Here is a 24,805-nt window from a genome sequence, read left to right as displayed (position 1 = left end):
GGATTAAAGGCCTAAATGTAAGACCTGAAACCAAAAATTTCTAGAAGAAAACATAGGCAGAACACTTTAACATAAATCGTAGCAATATTTTTTTTGGATCTGTCTCCTATGGCAAAAGAAATAAAAGCAAAAATAAATATATGGGACCTATTAAACTTAAAAGCTTTTATACAGCAAAGGAAACCACTGACAAACTGAAAAGACAACCTACTGAATGGGAGAAAATATTTGCAAATGTTATGACCAATAAGGGGTTAATATCAAAAAATAAATAAAAAGCTCATACAATTCAATATCAAAAAAACAAACAACTAGATTAAAGAACTGAATAGACATTTTTCCAAAGAAGACCTACAGACGGCCAACAGGCACATGAAAAGATGCTCAACATTGCTAATCATCAGAGAAATGCAAATCAAAACCACAATGAGATATCACCTCACACCTGCTAAAATAGCTATTATCAAAAAGTCTACAAACAACAAACACTGGTGAGGATGTGGAGAAAAGGGAACCCAAGTACACTCTCAGTGGGAATGTAAATTGGTGCAGCCACTATGGAAAACAGTATGGAAGTTCCTCAAAAAACTAAGAATAGAACTACCATATGATCCAGCAATTCCACTGCTGGGTATATATCTGAAGAAAATGAAAACACTAATTCAAAAAGATACATGCATTCCAATAGCAGCATTATTTACAAGAGCCAAGATATGGAAGCAATCTAAGTATCCAACAACAGATGAATGGATAAGATGTGGTATATATACATACAATGGAATACTACCCAGTCATAAAAAAGAATGAAATTCTGCCATTGGCAACAATGTGCATGGACCTAGAGGCTTAGTAAAGTAAGTCACAGAAAGACAAATACTCTATATGTTATCATTTATATGTGGAATCTTAAAAATAAAACAAACACATGTATATAACAAAAGAGAAACAGACTCACAGATATAGAGAACAAACTAATGGTTACCAGTAGGGAGAGGGAAGGGAGTAGGGGCAAGATAGGGGTATGGGATTAAGAGATACAAACTGGCATGCATAAAATAAGCAACAAGGATATATTGTCAGGGAAATATAGCCATTATTTTTAATAACTTTAAATGGAATATAATCTATAAAAATATTGAATCACTGTGTTGTACACCTGAAACTAATATAATATTGTAAATCATTGATCTTTCAATTAAAAAAAAGACTTTTTCAGACAAACAGAATCTGAGAGAATTCACCACCACCAGCCATATATCATAGAAAATGTTAAAGGAAGTACTTCAGACAGAAGAAAAATAATGCCAGACAAAAATATGGATCTATACAAAACAATGGTAAACATGTGGGTAAATATAAAACATATTTCACAGCAACTAAAAAAGAAAAAAATGTAATTGATTATTTAAAGCAAAAATATTAAGAATGTATTGCAGAGTTTATAACATACATGGATGTAAAATGTATGACAACAGCACGCAGAATAGGAGAGAAGAAATGGAAGTATACTGTTTTAGGGTTCTTAACTCTATATGCGAAGTGGTTTAATGAAAAACATGGTCAAAGAAAAGTGCCTCTTACAGTGTCTGAAGCATTCAATGAATGGAACACTTCAGGCAGAAGTGAAAATACATATAAAGCCTGGAGGAAAAAGTACATTTGGGGTATATGAAGATCAGTAAAGGAGCCATGATATCAGGATCTGAGTGAGACCACAGGAAAGCAGTTAAGAGATGAGGCCAGATCATGGAGGACCATGTAAACCATTTTAATGACTTTTGAAGGTTTATGATACATAATGCCAAAGTAAAATAAAGGCAATTTATTACAGAACAATATTTAAATATTAATCTGAACTCAGTCATCATGCCTACTAGAAATGCCAGAAGTTAAAAAAGGAGGGAGAGAACTTCAGAATTAATATGGTACACAGAACCCTACTCATTAGAATCCCTAGACGTATGCCCCTGAAGTCACTTTACTATTTCACAAAGGTCATATGAAATTGATTTTTATGGATAATTATGTTGAGTAGGATTTTCTGTCTAATGAAATTGAAGTACTGCCTACACATAAATGTCAAGAGCCAAGTTGTCAGTAGGGGTAGAAGAAGGCATGAGAACGTTATCCAAAAACAGAAGTGTAAATTTTGTCCACCTTTCTTTCACCTGTCTCTCTTTTCAGTATTAATAACAAATACCAGTAAAATGATAAACATAGAGGGCTGCACAAAATGCAAAGAAAAATGTTGAAAAAGGACTCCATCAATAGCTAAAAGTGTTCCTTAAAAAATGGACTTGAGAATTCTGTTAACAGATTAAGAGAATTAATTAATTAAAAGAATTAACAGAATTCTCAAGTCACCTAGGTTTTTACTTAAGCAAAACACTGTCAAACAAAAAAGGACTTGTTTCCTTCCTTAATAGCCCTTTGACTACCATCCTTAAGCAGTTTCCTTAAGTAGCTGCAGTGGGATGTCTGATTTAATATCTCTCCTCACCAGGACATAAGCTCCATGAATGCAGGTAGTGTGCTTTTTTTGTTCATTTCTGTCTCCCTGGTAGCCAACACATTGTACAGCCCACAGGAGATACTCAATACATGTGTGGCAAATAATGGGATCATGATAACTCTATAAAATAGGAATTATTACCTTTTTATGATTGCAAATGCTGAAACAGCAAATTTAACTGCAAATGATCAACACAGAATCTACTATAAAGATTCTCAGCTACAGTAATAATAATAGTAGTAATAATAAAAATAGCTAATATTTACTAAAGCAATAGTCTCAGTATGTGAGACTGCTTTACATGATTTATTTCATTTAATCACAGTAACTTCATAAAGTAATAGCATTGTTTCTATTTTATATATGGGTAAACTAAGGCTTAAAGAAGGTAAATAACTTTCATAGTCACACAGCTGGTGGATGTGTTTGGGATTTGAACTTTGCATCTGACTCCACAGCCCAAAAAAAAAAAAAAAAGGAAACTGAGGTCAGGAAGCTGTAAGCTGTTGCAATGAATTTTGGGAAACAGGAAAATTTTACAGTTTGAAGCAAGTAACATGGGAAAACCTAGAACTAGAGTAGAATTATTAAAAAATATCTGGTACAACAGTGTCAGTGATGCTGTACTATTTCACACTACATATTGTACATTTCACACCCTTACATCTTTAAGTTCAAAACAATAAAATGGATGGAACCACTAATATGAACTTATATGTCTTATCTCTTTTATAAGTAAGAATCTGAAGACAAAGAGGGTAAAGTGCTATACTAAAAGTCAGAGTAAGAATCAGATCACCTGTTTTTGTTTCTTTAGACTATGTTGCCTCTTAAGATTATTTTTACATGACCTACTTTATAGAATTAAATAAATCTCATAAAATTAAGAGACATCCAGTATCAGCATTTAAAAACTTACCTCTTCCTTGAACTTAAAACTTGAGTCCTAAATATTAACTGTCATGAAAAATAAGAGACCCAAGAGGAAATACAACAATCACAATAGCAAGTGAGACCCAGGATTTGCTATCTGATTCTTGCTATCCCAAATTACCCAATGTAAGATATCACAATCATATGCATTTCTAGTAGATGAATACAGACCATCAAACAACTTCCTTTGAACGAAATAGTCAGAATCATGAAATGGGAAAAGAACTTTAAAAGAATCAGAGACTATATACCATTCATAAGAATATTATTTACTTCAATAAAATATTACTGGGATAAAAACACTCTTTCCCTTTAGGGAAAATTTTCAAGGAAACAACATTTCTTAGCATGAATAAAATTTTATATCATATAAATGCAGTAACATCTCAAAGATACCTGGATATTGATATATTCTGGTTCATATATATAGTGCATTCTCCCATTAAGAGACTGCTACAAACCAATAATTTGAAATATTTGTTTTAAGCTGAATAAGCCATTTGCAGCTGAATAAAAATCATAACCATTACTAAAAATTACTCACAAGACTAATAATTACTCTGAAATAAGGTAGTTTTTCCCCTTCCAAACAGTCCCTCTGTTCCTTTTCCTAAGTAGGTTCTTTTATTAATATTACAAGATTTAAATAGTAATTACAGAGAATATCTTACTGAGAAGATTAAATCGAAGAAAGTACATCAATATCAATCATTCTGGGCTGTCCTGACATTAAAGTATAATACTGCTATTGTCATTCAAATTCCTGATTTCTCAGGGGAAATGACAAATACACTCAGTGATGTTTTTATCTTTATCTCCAGAATCCCAAGATAAAAAAATTCTAAGGGTAAATGTATAGTATATAAAAAAATTGCATGTATGGTATTTCAAAGTATAGCACAGAAATATAATGTTGTATACATGAAACATATAAAGTTATAAACCGTTACCTCAATAAAAAATAAATGAAAGAAAAAGATGAGGTTTTTTTTTTTTTAAAAGTTTTTTACCAAAGGGAAATATGGCCTACCTCAGATATGTACATAAAAAATTAGTGCCCTCAACTACTACTTGCTACCAAATTCAATACTATCTAATGTTGTATGAGAATGTAACTCAGGATCAAGGCTACTGTGAGATATGCCTCCATGAGTCTCTTCATCTTATATACAATAAAACTATAATATAATGTGCATTAATAAAGGTAGTTGCTTCTAACCATATGTTTTTAAAAGTCAATCAAACACACAAAAGAAGGAAAATGTAAAAAAGGAAGATTTAAGAAATGGAAAACATCTGTCACTGGTTGAATAAATGATGTTAAGATAAGAACGGGGCAGGGGACCTTCAAGATGGCAGAGGAGTAAGACGTGGAGATCACCGTCCTCCCCACAAATACATCAAAAAAAAATCTCCATGTGGAACAACTCCTACAGAACAACTACTGAACACTGGAAGAAGACCTCAGACTTCCCAAAAGGCATGAAACTCCCCACGTACCTGGGTAGGGCAAAAGAAAAAGCAGAGACAAAAGAATAGGGACAGGACCTGCACCTCTGGGAGGGAGCTGTGAAGAAGGAAAAGTTTCCACACACTAGGAAGCCCCTTCACTGGTGGAGATAGGGGGTGGGCTGGGGGGAAGCTTCAGAGCCACAGAGGACAGCGCAGCAACAGGGGTGCAGAGGGCGAAGCGGAGAGATTCCCACACAGAGGGTCGGTGCCGACCTGCACTCACCAGCCTGAGAGGCTTGTCTGCTAACCTGCTGGGGCGGATGGGGGCTGGGAGCTGAGGGTTGGGCTTCAGAGGTCAGATCCCAGGGAAAGGACTGGGGTTGGCTGCGTGAACACAGCCTGAAGTGGGTTGGTGCACCACAGCTAGCAGGGAGGGAGTCCGGAAAAAAGTCTGGACCTGCTTAAGAGGCAAGAGACAAATGTTTCGGGGTGCACGAGGAGAGGGGATTCAGAGCACTACCTAAATGAGCTCCAGAGACGGGCGCGAACCACGGCTATCAGTGCAGACAGCAGAGATGGGCATGACACGCTAAGGCTGCTCATGCAGCCACCAAGAAGCCCGTGTGCGAGCACAGGTCACTATCCACACCTCCCCTCCCGGGAGCCTGTGCAACCCACCACTGCCAGGGTCCCGTGATCCAGGGACAACTTTCCTGGGAAAACACACGGTGCACCTCAGGCTGGTGCAACGTCACACCAGCCTCCTCTGCTGCAGGCTCGCCCCGCATTCCGTACCCCTCCCTGTCCCTGGACTGAGTGAGCCAGAACCCCCTAATCAGCCACTCCTTTAACCCCATCCTGTCTGGGTGAAGAACAGATGCCGGAGGGCGACCTACACACAGAGGTGGGGCCAAATCCACAGCTGAACCCCAGGAGCTGTACGAACAAAGAAGAGAAAGGGAAATCTCTCCCAGCAGCCTCAAGAGCAACAGATTAAATCTCTGCAATCAACTTGATGTACCTTGCATCTGTGGAATACCTGAATAGACAATGAATCATCCCAAAACTGAGGCAGTAGACTTTGAGAATAACTGTAGACTTGGGGTTTGCTTTTTGCATCTAATTTGTTTCTGGATTTATGTTTATCTTAGTTTAGTATTTAGAGCTTATTATCATTGGTAGATTTGTTTACTGATTTGGTTACTCTCTTCCTTTTATATATATATATTTTTTCTTTTTTTTTCCTTTCCTTATTCTCTTTCTCGGAGTGTGTATGTGTATGCTTCTTTGTGTGATTTTGTCTGTATAGGTTTGCTTTTACTATTTGTCCTAGTGTTCTGTCCATTTTTTTCTTGTTCTTTTTTGTTTTAGTATAGTTTTTAGCGCTTGTTATCATTGGTGGATTAGTTTTGGTTTGGCTGCTCTCTTCTTTCTTTTGGTTTTTTAAATTATATTTTAATATTTATATTTTTATAATTTTTTTTAATTTTAATTATTTTATTTTATTTATTTAGTTTTTCTTTCTTTTTTTTTCTCTCCCTTTTCTTCTGAGTCATGTGATTGACAGGGTCTTGGTGCTCCGGTCAGGTGTCAGGCCTGAGCCTCTGAGGTGTGAGGCCGACTTCAGGACATTGGTCCACCAGAGACCTCCCAGCCCCACGTAATATCAATCGGTGAGAGCTCTCCCAGAGATCTCTGTCTCAACGCTAAGACCCAGCTCCACTGAACGACCAGCTGCACTCAACGACCAGAATGCCCATGCCAAACAACTAACAAGACAGGAACACAACCCCACACATTAGCAGATAGGCTGCCTAAAATCATAATGAGCTCACAGACACCTCAAAACACACCACCGGATGCGGTCCTGCCCATCAGAAAAACAAGATCCAGCCTCATCCACCAGAACACAAGCAGCAGTCCCCTCCACCAGGAAGCCTACACAACCCACTGAACCAACCTTAGCCACCGGGGGCAGACACCAAAAACAACGGGAACTACAAACCTGCAGCCTGCGAAAAGGAGACCCCAAGCAAGGTAAGTTAAACAAAATGAGAAGACAGAGAAACACACAGCAGATGAAGGAGCAAGGTAAAAACCCACCAGACCAAACAAATGAAGAGGAAATAGGCAGTCTACCAGAAAAAGAATTCAGAGTAATTATAGTTAAGATGATAAAAATCGTGGAAATAGAATGGAGAAAACACAAGAAATGTTAAACAAGGACCTAGAAGAACTAAACAGCAAACAATGATGAACGACGCAATAAATGAAATTAAAAATTCTCTAGAAGGAATCAACAGCAGAATAACTGAGGCAGAAAACGGATAAATGACCTGGAAGATAAAATAGTGGAAATAACTACCATAGAGCAGAATAAAGAAAGAAGATTGAAAAGAATTGAGGACATTCTCAGAGCCCTCTGGGACAACATTAAACTCCCCAAAATTCGAATAATTGGGGTCCCAGAAGAAGAAGAGAAAAAGGACTGAGAAAATATTTGAAGAGATTATAGTTGAAAAATTCCCCAATATGGGAAAGGAAATAGTCAATCAAGTCCAGGAAGCGCAGAAAGTCCCATACAAGATAAATCCAAGGAGAAACATGCCAAGACACATATTTATCAAGCCATCAAAAATTAAATACAAAGGAAAAATATTAAAAGCAGCAAGGGAAAAGCAACAAATAACATACAAGGAAATCCCCATAAGGTTAACAGCTGATCTTTCAGCAGAAACTCTACAAGCCAGATGGGTGTGGCAGGACAGATTTAAAGTGATGAAAGGGACAAACCTACAACCAAGATTACTCTACCCAGGTGGGAGGGAGATGCAACAGTGAGGAGATATGGGGATATAGGTATATGTATGGCTGATTCACTTTGTTATATAGCAGAAACTAACACACCATTGTAAAGCAATTATACTCCAATAAAGATGTTAAAAAAAAAAAAAAGATTACTCTACCCAGCAAGGACCACATTCAGATTCAATGGAGAAATTAAAACCTTTACAGACAAGCAAAAGTTAAGAGAATTCAGCACCACCAAAACAGCTTTACAACAAATGCTAAAGGAACTTCTCCAGGCAGGAAACACAAGAGAAGGAAAAGACCTACAATAACAAACCCAAAACAATTAAGAAAATGGTAACAGGAAAATACATATCGATAATTACCTTAAATGAGATGGATTAAATGCTCCAACCAAAAGACACAGACTGGCTGAATGGATACAAAAACAAGACCCGTATATAGGCTGTCTACAAGAGACCCACTTCAGACCTAGGGACACATAAAGACTGAAAGTGAGGGGATGGAAAAAGATATTCCATGCAAATGGAAATCAAAAGAAAGCTGGAGTAGCAATTCTCATAGTAGACAAAATTGACTTTAAAATAAAGACTATTACAAGAGACAAAGAAGGACACTACATAATGATCAAGGGATCAATCCAAGAAGAAGATATAACAAATGTAACTATTTATGTACCCAACATAGGAGCACCTCAATACATAGGGCAAATGCTAACAGCCATAAAAGGGGAAATCAACAATAACAAAATAATAGTAGGGGACTTTAACACTCCACTTTCACCACGGACAGATCATCCAAGATGAAAATAAATAAGGAAACACAAGCTTTAAAAGACACATTAAACAAGATGGACTTAATTGATATTTATAGAACATTCCATCCAAAAACAACAGAATACACTTTCTTCTCAAGTGCTCATGGAACATTCTCCAGGATAAACCATAACTTGGGTCACAAATCAAGCCTTGGTAAATTTAAGAAAACTGAAATCATATCAAGTATCTTTTCCGACCACAACGCTATGAGAGTAGATATCAATTACAGGAAAAAATATGTAAAAAATTTAAACAGATGGAGGCTAAACAATACGCTATTAAATAACCAAGAGATCACTGAAGAAATCAAAGAGGAAATCAAAAAACACCTAGAAACAAATGACAATGAAAACACGATGACCCAAAACCTATGGGATTCAGCACAAGCAGTTCTAAGAGGGAAGTTTATAGCAGTACAATCCTACCTCAAGGAAAAAGAAAAATCTCAAATAAACAACCTCACTTTACACCTTAAGCAATTAGAGAAAGAAGAACAAAAAAAAAAAAAAACCCAAAGCAAGCAGAAGGAAAGAACTCAAAAAGATCAGACCAGAAATAAATGAAAAAGAAATGAAGGAAACGATAGCAAAGATCAATAAAAGTTAAAGCTGGTTCTTTGAGAAGATAAACAAAATTGATAAACCATTAGCCAGACTCATCAAGAAAAAAAGGGCGAAGATGCAAATCAATAGAATTAGAAATGAAAAAGGAGAAGTCACAACTGACACCGCAGAAATACAAAGGATCATGAGAGATTAGTACAAGCAATTATATACCAATAAAATGGAAAACCTGGAAGAAATGGACCAATTCTCAGAAAAGCACAACCTTCCAAGACTGAACCAAGAAGAAACAGAAAATATAAACAGACCAATCTCAAGCACTGAAATTGAAACTGTGATTAAAAATCTTCCAACAAACAAAAGCCCAGGACCAGATGGCTTCACCGGTGAATTCTAACATTTAGACAAGAGCTAACACCTATCCTTCTCAAACTCTTCCAAAATATAACAGAGGAAGGAGCACTCCCAAACTCATTCTACGAGGCCACCATCACCATTATACGAAAATCAGACTAAGATGTCACAAACAAAGAAAACTACAGGCCAATATCATTAATGAACACAGATGCAAAAATCCTCAACAAAAGACTAGCAAACAGAATCCAACAGCACATTAAAAGGATCATACACCATGATCAAGTGGGGTTTATCCCAGGAATGCAAGGATTCTTCAATATATGCAAATCAACCAATGTGATAAACTGTATTAACAAATTGAAGGAGAAAAACCATACGATCATCTCAATAGATGCAGAAAAAGCTTTCGACAAAATTCAACACCCATTTATGATAAAAACCCTCCAGAAAGCAGGCATAGAGGGAACCTACCTCAACATACATAAACATATATGACAAACCCACAGCCAACATCATTCTCAATGGTGAAAAACTGAAACCATTTCCACTAAGATCAGGAACAACAAGGTTGCCCACTCTCACCACTATTATTCAACATCGTTTTGGAAGTTTTAGCCACAGCAATCAGAGAAGAAAAATAAGTAAAAGGAATCCAAATTGGAAATGAAGAAGTAAAACTGTTACTGTTTGCAGATGACATGATACTATACATAGAGAATCCTAAAGCAGCTACCAGAAAACTACTAGAGCTAATCAATGAATTTGGTAAAGTAGCAGGATACAAAATTAATGCACAGAAATCTCTTACATTCCTAGACACTAATGATGAAAAATCTGAAAGAGAAATAAGGAAACACTCCCATTTACCACTACAACAAAAAGAATAAAATACCTAGGAATAAACCTATCTAAGGAGACAAAAGACCTGTATGCAGAAAACTATAAGACACTGATGAAAGAAATTAAAGATGATACAAATAGATGGAGAGATATACCATGTTCCTGGATTGGAAGAATCAACATTGTGAAAATGACTCTACTACCCAAAGCAATCTACAGATTCAATGCAATCCCTATCAAACTACCACTGGCATTTTTCACAGAACTACAACAAAAAATTTCACAATTTGTATGGAAACACAAAAGATCCTGAATAGCCAAAGCAATCTTGAGAAAGAAAAGCAGAGCTGGAGGAATCAGGCTCCCTGACTTCAGACTATACTACAAAGCTGCAGTAATCAAGACAGCATGGTACTGGCACAAAAACAGAAATACAGATCAATGGAACAGGATAGAAAGCCCAGAGATAAACCCACACACATATGGTCACTTATTTTTGATAAAGGAGGCAAGAATATACAATGGAGATAAGACAGCCTCTTCAATAAGTGGTGCTGGGAAAAGTGGACAGCTACATGTAAAAGAATGAAAATAGAACACTTCCTAACACCATACACAAAAATAAACTCAAAATGGATTAAAGCCCTAAATGGAAGGCCAGATACTATAAAACTCTTAGAGGAAAACATAGGCAGAACACTCTTTGACATAAATCACAGCAAGATCCTTTTTGACGTACCCCCTAGAGAAATGGAAATTAAAACAAAACTAAACAAATGGGACCTAATGAACCTTAAAAGCTTTTGCACAGCAAAGGATATCATAAACAAGACAAAAAGACAACCCTCAGAATGGGAGAAAATATTTGCAAATGAAGCAACGACAAAGGATTAATCTCCAAAATTTACAAGCAGCTCATGTAGCTCAATATCATAAAAACAAACAACCCATTCCAAAAATGGGCAGCAGATATACAGACTGCCAACAAACACATGAAAGGATGCTCAACATCACTAATCATTAGATAAATGAAAATCAAAACTACAGTGAGGTATTACCTCACACCGGTCAGAATGGCCATCATCAGAAAATTTACAAACAATAAATGCTGGAGACGATGTGGAGAAAAGTGAACTCTCTTGCACTGTTGGTGGGAATGTAAATTGATACAGCCACTATGGAGAACAGTATGTTTCCTTAAAAAACTAAAAAAAGAACTACCATATGACCCAGCAATCCCACTACTGGGCATATACCCTGAGAAAACCATAATTCAAAAAGAGTCACGTACCACAGTGTTCACTGCAGCTCTATTTACAATAGCCAGGACACAGATGCAACCTACGTATTCATTGACAGATGAATGGATAAAGAAGATGTGGCACATATATGCAATGGAGTATTACTCAGCCATAAAAAGAAACGAAATTGAGTTATTTGTAGTGAGGTGGATGGACCTAGAGACTGTCATACAGAGTGAAGTAAGTCAGAAAGAAAAAAACAAATACCATATGCTAACACATATATATGGAATGTAAAAAAAAAAAAAAAGTTTCTGAAGAACCTAGGGGCAGGACAGGAATAAAGACACAAACGTAGAGAATGGACTTGAGGACACGGCGGGTGGGGAAGGGTAAGCTGGGACGAAGTGAGAAAGTGGCATGGACATATATACACTACCAAATGTAAAATAGATAGCTATTGGGAAGCAGCCGCATAGCACAGGGAGATCAGCTTGGTGCTTTGTGTCCACCTAGAGGGGTGGGATAGGGAGGGTGGGAGGGAGACGCAAGAGGGAGAGGATATGGGGATACATGTATACGTATAGCTGATTTACTTTATTATACAGTAGAAACTAACACACCATTGTAAAGCAGTTATACTCCAATAGAGATGTTAAAAAAAAATAAAAATAATAGATAATAGCTAGTTTCATAAGCCCTAAGAATTTTAGATGAGGGAATAGATTTAATTAGAAAGCATACAAATAGTCATCAATAATTGTAGCATAGTCAGACAGAAAAAGACAAACATCGTATGATATCAGTTATATGTGGAATCTAAAAAAATGATACAAATGAACTTATTTACAAAACAGAAACAGACTCACAGATTTAGAAAACACACTTACTGTTACAAAAAGGGAAACGTGGGGGGGAGAGATAAATTAGGAATTTGGGATTAACATATACACACACTACAATATATAAAATAGATAACCAACAAGGACTTATTGTATAGATCAGGGAACTCTACTCAATATTCTGTAATAACCTAAATGGGAAAAGAATCTGGACAAGAACAGATATATGTATATGTATAACTGAATCACTTTGCTGTATACTTGAAACTGACACAACATTGTAAATCAACTATACCCCAACATAAAATGAAAATTTTAAAAATTTAAAAATAAATTAATAAAAAAGATAACACATTTTAAAATTTCTTCCATTTAAGAAAAGAAAGAGCATAACTCTAAAATGAGGAAGCTAACAAGATTAAAGTTCGATAACCTATAGCAAAAGAACACTCTGGTTCCTCTAAAGAAGGGTGGATCACTACCAGTATGCTGAATGCAAAACATAATATCTCATTATTGGTCTTTACTGTGTAGGGCTAAATAAGACAAAGGCTCAGGTCATTTCTTGGACCAGCTCCTTTTTCCTTTTTTAAAGTAGGTTGAAAGGAAAGGGCATAGAGGAGTGAGAAGAGGGGAATCTAGTTTCATAGTCAGGAATAATGAACTTCATGCAAAAAAAAAAAAAAAAGCCAAATTCTCTATAAAACAATGTGGGTGATGAGACAGGCCACCAGCACAAATGTATCTAATTTGATAAAAGGGGAAGGAAACTAACTTTGATTAAATATCTATCACGTATTATTTTAAGAAACAACATTCAGTTTATCTGAATATAGTCTTGTTATCAAGAACGAATTTCACTGCCCTCTAAACAACTCCCTTTAAGTCTTACCATTCCTTCCGTCTCCATCGCATTGTCAGATGATTCTATCTGCATTTGTATCATTAAGTAGACACTAACTACCGCTATGAAGTTACATTAAGAACTATTTGCTCTCAACTTTTTAAAGCATTTTGGACAGTCTTCCACCCTGAGAATTTTATAATGTTCACAGATAATATCAAAATGTGTCAATATCTCAGCAAAGTGTTTTTTCGATTCCTGTATATTTTTGTTTCATAAATGAAATAGCATCATATTTTTAAAACTGACCCAGTGGCTCTGAGGGATAAAAAATGCCTCAGTCACTGGTATGATCAGTTGGCAATTGGCAGAATCATGAAGACTTCAAGCAATACTTTCATGATTATAAATTATACTGAGATCTACAAGATTTGAGATACACAAGTTGTTTTCAGTACCAATGCTTTACATTTATTTTGATACTTACGTTATACTCAGACACGACTCCTTTATAAATTTCATAAAACTCTTCAACATTAACTCGATCCATGTTGAACTATATTTAAAAAAAACAAAACAAAACGTAAGCCAACCAACAAAATAGAATGAGCCACACTTAGCACTCAACATTTATGATCTCTTGGATATATTTCCTTTAAAATGTAAACCTTGAACAAATTAAACAGTCTTTGAAGAAAAAGTGTTAAAGTTCAGTTCATCAATAACAAATTATTGTTTATCAAAAATAAAAAATTATTTATAACATTTGCATACTCGAATATATCAAGCATTGTTCTAGGTCCTGTAGGTACATCATCTCATTTAATCGTAAAAACCATCCTACAAGGTAAGTAAAGTTAATAGCCCCCATTTACAGATGAAGTGAAGACTCAGAGGGGTTATGTAGCCTTCAGTACTTGGCATTCCGTCTTAAGCAGTCTGATCCCACTGATAGTACTCTCAACCACTACACTCTACCTCGCTGAATAAAACCTCATTCCTGGTACAGAAACGACTTATGTATCTATACAATGTAATGTTGTTTATCGATAGATTAGTGCACAAATAAGAAGCACAGGGAGATCAGCTCGATGCTTTGTGACGACCTAGAGGGGTGGGATAGGGAGGGTGGGAGATAGGGGATATGGGGATATATGTATACATATAGCTGATTTGCCTTGTTGTACAGCAGAAACTAACACAACATTGTAAAGCAATTATACTCCAATAAAGATGTAAAAATAAATGAATAAATAAAAATAAATTTTAAAAATTTTTTTAAAAAGAAATACTACTAAAGAAAAGTTCTTCAAATTTTGTAGAGGGGGCTGGAAATAATACCCTTTTCCTCCCAAGCATTCAGAAAAATCCCTAGTCTGGCTCATCATAAAGCACTGACACCATTCATCTGGAAATCCTACTACTCTTCAAAAAGAATTGTCAGAATATGCTAATAAGGTAAACCTACAAAGAGTCATTCTTATCCAGGCTGGATTCAAACTTAGAAATAAAATTTCATTAAGTTCTACCATCTCAAGAACCAGAACCTTAAATTTTTAAAAAATAGCCTCAGACTTCCCAATTTTGTTTTCCTCCCTACTTTGCTTCTTTATTGTTGCCAGGATTGAAGATCACTAAGAAGTTTCTGTCTACCCAGACAATAGTTCAAACTAGGAAGATTTATTTTCATAGGCAATGTAACTATTACAGGGAGGGAATTTTGTTTGATTTCAGTATATTATTTGATATTCATACAAATTGTTATATTACTAATACCATAAAATAACAGAAAATATAATTTATTAAATACTTAGTAACTTGTACTGGAAATTCTACAAAGTATTGTGTAGGGGTATTTCATTTATTCCATGAAATAATCCATTGAGGCAAATAATATTCTCATTGCCTAGCTGAGAAAACTGAAGATAAGAATCCTTAAAATCTGGCCAAGTTCACATACCTAGAAAGCAGAAGACACATGATTCAGAAATAGAGCTTTCTGATTCCAAAAATCACGACACGATTGCCACTAAACTACCATGCCTCCCCCATAAGTTCAATTGATTCTTTTTTTTTAATTATTTTTTTTCACTGAGCACCTACTATGGAAATCACTATTCTAGGTTGTAGGCCTAGAGTTAGATCAATGATTAATTCTAAAATTTCCACAAGGATTACTACTTAAGGAGGCTTAGGTCCTATAACCCTGTGACTACATCACCAAGCTAATAATTTGAGAACGTTTTGGCTAACAATTTCATTATAGTCCTGGATAAGATTCTTCAATTATTAACTTCCTCATCAGTCTCCAAGTTGTGCCTGATAACTCTCTAAACTAGCTGATATTTCTGACCTTTTCTCAGCTTATTATCATTCCCACCAATCCAGGATACAAAATAGGCAGAACCTCAGTTAGTGCCCTGACCTCTGATTTTGGGTGATCCTAAGACTTCATAGACATCAAAAGCAGTTCCTTTTCAGAAGAAGAGCAAATAAATTATATTGGTAAGAAAATTCTTTCCAAAACTGGCATTTCACTGTCATAATAACGCAAACTTGCTGGCCTTCAAAAATTGTAAAATGTGAAGATAGACTAATTAAAGATGATTTTAAACCCTAGAACAACACTAAAAAAAAATTTAGAGGTATAAGTAATAAATTGATAGTGGAAATAAAATGGAATCATTAAAAAAAATCCCCATTAATGCAAGAAAAAGAGGAAAAAAGAAACACCAACAACAAAATTGTAAAATATAAATTATTTATGATTCCTATAATAATTTGTGTCCAATTTATTGTCAAATGCACTAATAAGTATAGCACAAAGATATAGAAGGACTCTCTATAGAAGTTAATATTGTTTCTTCAGTGAAGGGTTTCCTAGAAATGTGACAGCAGGGCAATTTTGAATGATTGTGGGCTCTGGAGATCCAGTGGTGTGACTGCCAAGAGAGGGGCTGAAATGTGCTAACTCCAAAGAAGATCCTGAGGCAAACTCCAGAAACCAGCAAAGGTCCTGGGAAAAATCTGAATTGATTCTCTTCTTAGTCACAAATCCAGACAACAGAAAATTCATTATAACTATTTAGCTTGATTCTATATTTTGTCTGGAGGAACTAAATGTATTGTTTCAGTCTGCATTTATTTTGCAACTAAAGTTCCAGGAATTATATAAACCTGCTTTATAAGTTTAAAACAGATGTACCATTAGAATATTAGTTCTCTTAGTGAGAGATTATATAGGTAAAATCAGTTCAAAAATGTTTTTTTACTATAAGGTTATCAAGTTCAACAAATATATCTTTTTATTTTTAATGCACTGAGTTCACAAGTGCACAGAGAAAATTCAATGTAAAAAATTTTACAGCATACTTCAATAAAAAAACACAGTTCCTCAGTAAGTTATGACTCATTGCAAACTACCTACCATCTGCATAGCTGAAATTTCAAAACCTGCATCTCGGATAGCCATCAGAATCTTCCCCAGCAGTCCTGAAAATACAGAACAAATGAGTGCAAAAAATATAAAATTTCTAAGGCATTTTAGTTTTAGAGAAACACAAATTTTCTATATCAAAGTACTTTGCTTACATTCTATAGGAAGGAATCACATATTTCTGAGGGAAACTAAACCCCTAATACTGTAATCCCATTTGATTCACTTAGTAAAGTGCTTCAGGAATACCAACAATGATCTTGAAGATTATGCAAAAAACATTTAAGTTACTATTGCCTGTAAGGACCCTGAGGGCTAGTGATGTAAAGAATATGAAAATCAAACAATTAAACTAATACTACAAAAAAAAATGAAATGTTAAAGTACCAGATACAGAAGGAGTTCACAGGAGGAGTTCAAAGAAGGAGAAATATCAAATTATAACTGAAGAGGGGAACAGAAGCTTCAAGGGGATATGAGAGCATGAACTGGCCCTTAAAGGCTATAGGTAGATGGCATTATATAGGGACAGAGGTATAAAAAGAGACAAGGCATAATTCTGGGAAAAATGTGGATATGTGTACACAATAGTAAGAAGTCAAAAAAAGAAAAACATAAAAAAAGGAAAGAGGTTTAATCCAAATTGATAAAGGCCTTAGATGTCAACATGAGGAATTTGGTCTTTATCCCACGAATAGCAACATTTATAATGGTGTTTGTAGACTCTGGAGGTCTAGAACTGATTTTTGAGATTCCATTAGTCTTCTATAAAAATCTTCTAAGTTTCTTTTTTTCAAGTGAACTAAAATTCTCTCTCTTTCATACACACACACACACACACACACACACACACACACACTCCATATTCTGGATCATCTTGATGCTCACCTAATCACCCCAAAAAACCAAGTAGTATCAGTGCCCGAATGTGCATTTTTATTTACTATCTTACTGCTGCCAAATAGCCTATTTTAATTGTAGCTGGCTGAGGGATGAAAAAAAAAAAACGACAAGGACAGATCTATTTCTCAAATGATATGTTTGTACCAAGTGAAGACCAAATGATACCATAATATGCTGTAGAAACAAACGTTTCTCAGAAGTTTCAAGAGTAGAATAGGCCCAGTGGTGCAGTGGTTAAGACTCCAAGCTCCCAATGCAGGGGGCCCGGGTTCAATCCCTGGTCAGGGAACTAGATCCCACGTGCGTGCCGCAACTAAGAGTTCACATGCCGCAACTAAGGAGCCCACCTGCCGCAACTGAGACCAGGTGCAACCAAATTAATTAATTAATTAATTATTTTAAAAAAAGAGTAGAATAGGCCCATGCCAAACTCAGAGCACTTAGTACCATATTCATGTTGAGCTTACTGATTAAGTTTCAGCAAACATCTTTTGTCACATTGTTAACTTAAATTTTATCCATTTTATAGTTTTGTTTGTAATGAATTTGTAAACTGTTTAGTTATACAGTTTTATGTGCAAACGTTTATATTTACTTGTATATTTGGACACATTTAAGTTACATTATAATTAAAATATTTTATGTCAACACTGGGAATCCACGAGAAAATTTTTCCTTCAAAAGAAACACTGCCAAAAGAAATGAATCACTGAAAATGTTGAACAGGAGAATACAGGATAAATACAGTATTTTAGGAAGATTACTAATGTAATAATAATGGGCAAGCTGGTCTGAAGAAAAGAATAAGGGATAGAAAGAATAGCAAAGGCCGCTGAAGTCATCTACTATGCTGACTGGACCTGGATGGTAGTAGTAGAGAAATAAAGAAGTAATGAATATGAGATATTTCCAAACAAAAAGTAACAAGACTAAAGTAACAAGACTCAAGTGAACATAGAGTGTGAACATGAAGGAATAAAGGTTTTGAGTCTAAGTAACTAGAAGAATGATAGCACTTTTAAGAAGAAAACAAGCTAAGAAACCAAATTAAGAAAAAAGTGAATGATTCTGGACATAGAAACAAAATTTTAGAGCAGAACACTGATAAGCATTTGAGAAGACAGCATACCCAACGGCAATAAAAATCATCAAGAAATGAATGAATAAACTCTCTATACTACATTGGTAATATGGGGTTGTATTCCAATAGATAGACAGATATAATTAGGCTACAGAGAGGTTAGAGCTGAAGTGATGAGAATAGATGACTACTTGTTTGACAAAAAGAAGGCCAAAAGCAAAAAAAGAGTTGGGAGGAATGAGTTTTGAGAAAATATCTAAAGTTTGGGGACATGTAAAAGGATACTTGCAAAAGAATAAAGAAGGAAAATATTACAGTAGTATCAAAAGAAGGAGGAAATTCTTAGAATACAGGGACAGTTAAGAATTAAAGGAGATTAAGCACCTTGGAACTAAGATAACTCCTTTGGCTTAAGCAAGATGGTATGATGATATTAAAGAAAGTCATATCAACAGAGTGTTAGGAAAGAGAAGTTAGATAACCTATTAGTAATCTGTACCAAACACTCAGATGGCATTGGACACAGGAATGTTAACCAAAATTCCAGGTCTTTTATCAATAGGAAAAGTATAGACAAAAGTTAGGAAAGAAGAAAGTAAATTAATTATTGGGGGCTGAGCCCTTTCATATGAAGTTATTCCACTTAATCCTTAAAGCAATACACTAAAACAGGGGCTACCATCCCACCATAAGGTGAGAATATATGAAGATTTGGAGAAGACAAATAACTTGCTCAACGTTACAAAATTAGTGGGTCTCCAAATCTCACTGTCTTTCTGCAAGTTTCAATAGAAAAACAGGAACGTGTATATGAAAGCCTGATATGTAAAACTCACTAGACAATATAACCCCCTGAGGCAAGGGCCATGTTCATTTTAGGACTCATTTTATCTCCAGTGACACTAGCATAGTGTCTAGCATGTAGTAGGTAGTTAACAAATATTGTTCACTGAATTACAAAGTTAATAAAAGAAATAACCAAAGGAAAAAACAATCATAGCTATCTGACTGATCCAAGTCTGAGAAACTCTAAAGCTCTTCAGAGCACAATTAGAAAATACCAGAAAATTGTAAAGGAGTAATTAAAATTAGAGAAGGGAAAAAATTTTTAATTTTTTGGTTTAACAGTTTGAGGAAAAAAGTTCATACTGGCCTCATGCCACATACAAACATTAATCCTAATGAATTCAAGGTAAATGTAAAAAAAATAAAGGCAATTGATTAGAAAAACATATAGGTGATTATACTCATGATATAGGTAGCCTTTTAAAAAGGAAAGAAAAAGGTTGGTTCCTTGCTGTAAGCTTCAATTCCAGCTCTGGATAGACTCACCCTCCTCCAATATGCAATCTTTTTTTTCATATCTTTTTCCATATATTTATTCTTTTCTACTTGGTCCATTTTTCCTCTCACCCTCACCATCAGTCCACCTTCTAACTCTTTCCTCAGTGTCTTCTGAAGCCCTGAAGTATTTTGAACAGTTATCTTCATGCCCTCAGTCTCAGTTACCCCACCACAAGCTCTTAGAATTTAATCTTCATTTTCATTTACCTGCAATCGTAACAAGTAAAGGCTTGCCTCCTTTTCCCCCTTGCTATGATTTAAATTTTTGTGTGCCAACCAACTTCATATGTAGCCCAATATGATGGTATTAGGAGGTGGGGCCTTTGGAAGGTGCTCGAGTCATGAGGATGGAGCCCTCATAAATGAGATCAGTAAAGGCCGAGATTTTAGATGGATTAATAAAACAAGATCCAATTATATGATATCTATAAGAAAGCAAGTTTAAATATGAAGACACAGGTAGGCTGAAAGAAAATGGATGGAAAAAGATATACCATGCAAACAATAAGTATAAGAAAGTTGTAATGATTATATTAATTTCAAATAAAGTAGAATTTATGGCAAACAGTATTACACAGATAAATGTCCCAAGAGGCATTGGGAGACAGTACTTTAGACAGAGAGCTAAAAGAAAACGGATATTCATGGCAAAAAGAGCACTGAGCAAAGGTACAGAGAGGTAAAACAACATAGTTCTTTTGATGAGGGGAAATGAGACAGGAGAGATCATAGGCGAGGTGGTAGAAGCCACTGATAGAAGGACTTTTGGACCACATACAGAGGTTTGAATTTTATCCTATAGGCCAGAAGTTCCCCAAATATTTTGGTCTCATGGACCCCTTAGCTCTTAGAAATTATTAAAGACTCTAAAACACTTTTATGTAAATAGGTTATATTGATAAAAATTTGTTGTATTATAAATTAAACAGCAAATTTTAAAATATTTATTAACTTAAATATAACAAAAAATATTTACATTTTAACATAAATACGATTTTTATGAGAAAAATGACTGTTTTCCAGAACAATGAAAAAATCAGTGAGAAGAGAGATATTGTTTTACATTTTAAAAAATCTCTAATGTCTAATTTAATGAAAAGCAGCTGCATTCAACTTTCAACCTGCTGTTATGTGTTGTTTGCTTAAAGTATATTTAGTTGGAAAATGGTGTAGTATTTTAATAGCCTGTAATATAATTGTATATATTCTTCTTTACTTGACAAGTGGTAGTTTCTTAAAAGCTCACTGCAACATATAATTTCAAACTTCTACCAACGACATTTTTTTTAACCCTGTTGCATTAAAATCCACTGGTCAATCTTGTACTTTGTATAAATCTTTTATCCATGCATGATTTTATAACATCATACACACTGATCATTTGGAAAATATTAATTCACTGAGTTATGCAGATCTTCCAAATGATGACTCTCTATTATACCACATCAAAAGAAAAAAAAATCCCATTTGTTAAATACCACCAATTTCATCAGAATAATCTAAGTATTGGAAAGCTGTTGAGTTCAAGGTGGTGCATACAGTTTTCCAAGTTCTTAACTCTAATTTTTATTTGTAATTTTATCTTCTTTTGGATTTTTTTCTTGGGCAACAACTACTGTCAGGTGTCCTTTCTTTTAAATGATAGGCTTATTTTAAAGAAAATGCCAGCCAAATATCCATATCTGAATGACCACAGTTTGTGAGTCATTCTTTCAAGTAAAAATGGTATTCTATGAAAAAGGCATTTAGCTGAGCTCACAACTCAAACAACTGTACATGTGCTTTTCCTAAAGATAGCATTATATTTCAGTATGCATCAGAAGTGCTTTATGGAGGCTTCCCTGGTGGCGCAGTGGTTGAGAATCTGCCTGCCAATGCAGGGGACACGGGTTCGAGCCCTGGTCTGGGAAGATCCCACATGCCCCGGAGCAACTAGGCCCGTGAGCCACAACTACTGAGCCTGCGCGTCTGGAGCCTGTGCTCCGCAGCAAGAGAGGCCGTGATAGTGAGAGGCTCGCGCACCGCGATGAAGAGTGGCCCCCACTTGCTGCAACTAGAGAAAGCCCTCGCACAGAAACGAAGACCCAACACAGCCATAAATAAATAAATAAATAAAATTAAAAAAAAAAAATTCTGCAAAGGCCAATTAAAAAAAAAAGAAAAGAAAAGAAAAGAAACATCCTCATTTGGAGTGAGATTTAAACAAAACAAACAAAAAAGTGCTTTATGTATACTTCCCATTTCTTCACACAGAATATTAAAAATATTTTGACTTGAGGGTAAAAAATTAATAAAATTAATCATTGTTATTGTTTCATCAAGGATACTCTTAAGTGAAAGTGGCTTTTTTTCTGCAAATGCAAGATGGTTAAAAACACACTAACTTCTAGTACAGTCTGTTGCCACTATCCTGATTTGTGCTAAGGCACCAGCAGTTTTACCCACCATTGCTTCGGCACCATCAGTCCAAATGTCAACATATTTTAAAAGGCAAATAAATTCTTAGTACTTATGAGATTTGATCTCAAGGATGCCTAAAAGAGGTCTTATTTATTATAATAAAGAAAATATTTTACATGATTACATAAGAATCCTGATCTAAAAAAAAAAAAAAGAATCCTGATCTAGATATGAAAGTAATATTTAGCCCTATGCATTAACCACTGCAAAGAGAAATCTACAATCTATATCTATTCTAAATCTATAATCATATTAAACTATGCCTTGTGGGATGTAACATTTTAACAGAATAATTCTATTCACAAATAAACCAATAAAATTTATAGTCCAAGCAGCACTGACATTGTGCCAAGAACAGTCAGACCTGAGTCAAGGATACTGCTTCTTTTATATTCAGTTGGTTATGTGCAGAGGCAGGACAGAGAGGCATTTAAGAAACCTGTTCTGTGTTTAACAGCTTGAAATGACAAAGTGTCAATAACCATAATCCTTTACTTTGTTCTCGACAAAAAATGTTCAGGTGACTGAACAAATGACAATAACTATGTAAATGAAGTAGCAAAAGAAAAAGTAAAATTGCATGCCCCACAGCAAACATGTTCAAAAGGGTCGAACAAAGCAGATGGCTTATTTTATTGGGCTGGTGTTTGCATAGTTAATTTGTTTTTTAATAGTTTGCTTAGAACTCCATGAATGCTACCTAAATGTTTTGAATGTCAAATCACCTCTCCATCTCCACTCTTTCACATACTCAGTTCATATCCTGATACCTTTTACCTGAATTGTTCTAAAGCCTTTTTAATAAGTGGCCACCCTGTATCCAATCATCAATATCAGACATTGATTACTTTGTCTTTCTAAAACCTCTTGCTTCTTCTGGAATTAGGAGCTCTCATTCTCTTTTAGGAAAACTAAACCATTTGACTGGAAAGGGAGTTGCCATCCTCTTACGTGACCCTATAACCATGGGCCTCAGCCTATGGTCAAAAGGTGTACACCAGACCTAAACAAGGTCAATCATAGCACTCTGCTCCCTAGGCAAAATAATTCACCCAGGAATGGGCCTAGAATTGACACAAGCCAATCAGAGCCCTTCCCTGGAATTTTTTTAGCTAGAACAGGGGGAAAAAAATAAAAAAAGTTCTTTCCAGTGTGTTTCTAAGTATATGAGCCTTGCATTGCTGGAAACCCAGCCTCTCTCTCAAGGTGCTGTGAAAAGCTAATCTGCGAGCATGAAATTGATAGTCAAAGAGAAGCACATATGAAAGCCAGAGAGAACAAGGATGTTGAACAAGTCTCCCTAAGCCTGGCTCGACCCCTATTCTTCTTCCAGCCCTAAAATGAGACAAATAGGGAATTTAGGTTGGGTTTCAATCAGTTGTACCAACAGTGCCCTCGTTAAGCCCCCTTTTTTATGTAGGATTTTTTATATAGGAGGTGACACACTGTACCCTGAGAAAGAAAGGTTGTAGAAGAAAGGGTGGAGAAAGAAGAAACAGTACATTTTGAAAGCTGTGGTATTCTGATGGGTGTTGATTCTGATGAAAGAATTACAATCAGCAAATATCCCAGAAAAAAATCCTATGCATAGCCAAATGATCAAAAACTGGGATTAGAAGATCTCTCTTTCTGTCTATAAAGTTCATAAAATGATCATGATTGGAGAGTGGAAGAAAAGTAACTGACAATAAAATATTCAGGTACATTGAAGTTCAAACAGTATTTTTAGAAATAGCAGACTTAACATTTTAAATAAAAATAAACTTGCACCAAATAATGGAAACAAAATTGCAAGGCAATGGAATGAAACAGGCACTTTTTTAACACTCACTGGTATCAATAAGATAAAAAGGACAGTAAAGGTTTTCACACAATTTAAATCACATAACATCACATGGTTTGCACCACTTGGAAGAAAACAAATGGGCACCAGGCTTACATGGTCCAGGATGGATGCACAGGTACCACATAAGGTACCCTAGGTCACCCAAGCAGGTATAATGAGGTGCTAATATAATGTCTAAGGCTTTTTTAGGTATGAATGCAGCAACATTATGAGAGTCTTGGGGATTGCGAAAAGCTTCTCCCAAGAGTTACTGTGAAAATCTGGCTTGAATTTAAGATGGAAATAAAAAGATGGGATTTTTTTTTCCAGTTTTAAATAAATACATAAATTGAAATACAGTCTATATTTTTGAGAATCCATTTTTTTCTCCCTCTGACCTGTATCTGGTCAGGGTAAATGAATCAATGTTAACAGATCTGCCTTGATTTGGCTCTGTTACCTATCGTCATCCCTGCAAAGAAGGCCACTTAGACTGAAAGGCAGCCCTTATGAGTTGAAATAGGATTATATTGCTCATAATAA

At 35.4% G+C, this 24,805-nt stretch overlaps 1 protein-coding gene across 4 annotated transcripts in view; it reads right to left on the bottom strand.

The window, feature by feature from the left end:
* NME7 (NME/NM23 family member 7) overlaps positions 1 to 24,805 on the bottom strand; it is a 242,747-nt gene that overhangs the window by 127,501 nt on the left and 90,441 nt on the right. For all 4 annotated transcript variants that reach the window (XM_082438536.1, XM_082438537.1, XM_082438534.1 and 1 more), the window contains 2 exons: positions 16,641 to 16,705; positions 13,701 to 13,769 (listed from right to left, as the gene is read on the bottom strand). In XM_082438536.1, coding sequence (XP_082294662.1) covers positions 13,701 to 13,769; positions 16,641 to 16,705 — 134 coding nt within the window. The remainder of the gene's footprint in view (positions 1 to 13,700; positions 13,770 to 16,640; positions 16,706 to 24,805) is intronic.

Source organism: Balaenoptera physalus (genome assembly GCF_965194825.1).
Source record: "Balaenoptera physalus genome assembly, chromosome: 1".
Lineage (NCBI taxonomy): Eukaryota > Metazoa > Chordata > Mammalia > Artiodactyla > Balaenopteridae > Balaenoptera > Balaenoptera physalus.
Note: the sequence above shows the minus strand (reverse complement) of the source record. Positions and strands in the feature narration are given on the sequence as shown.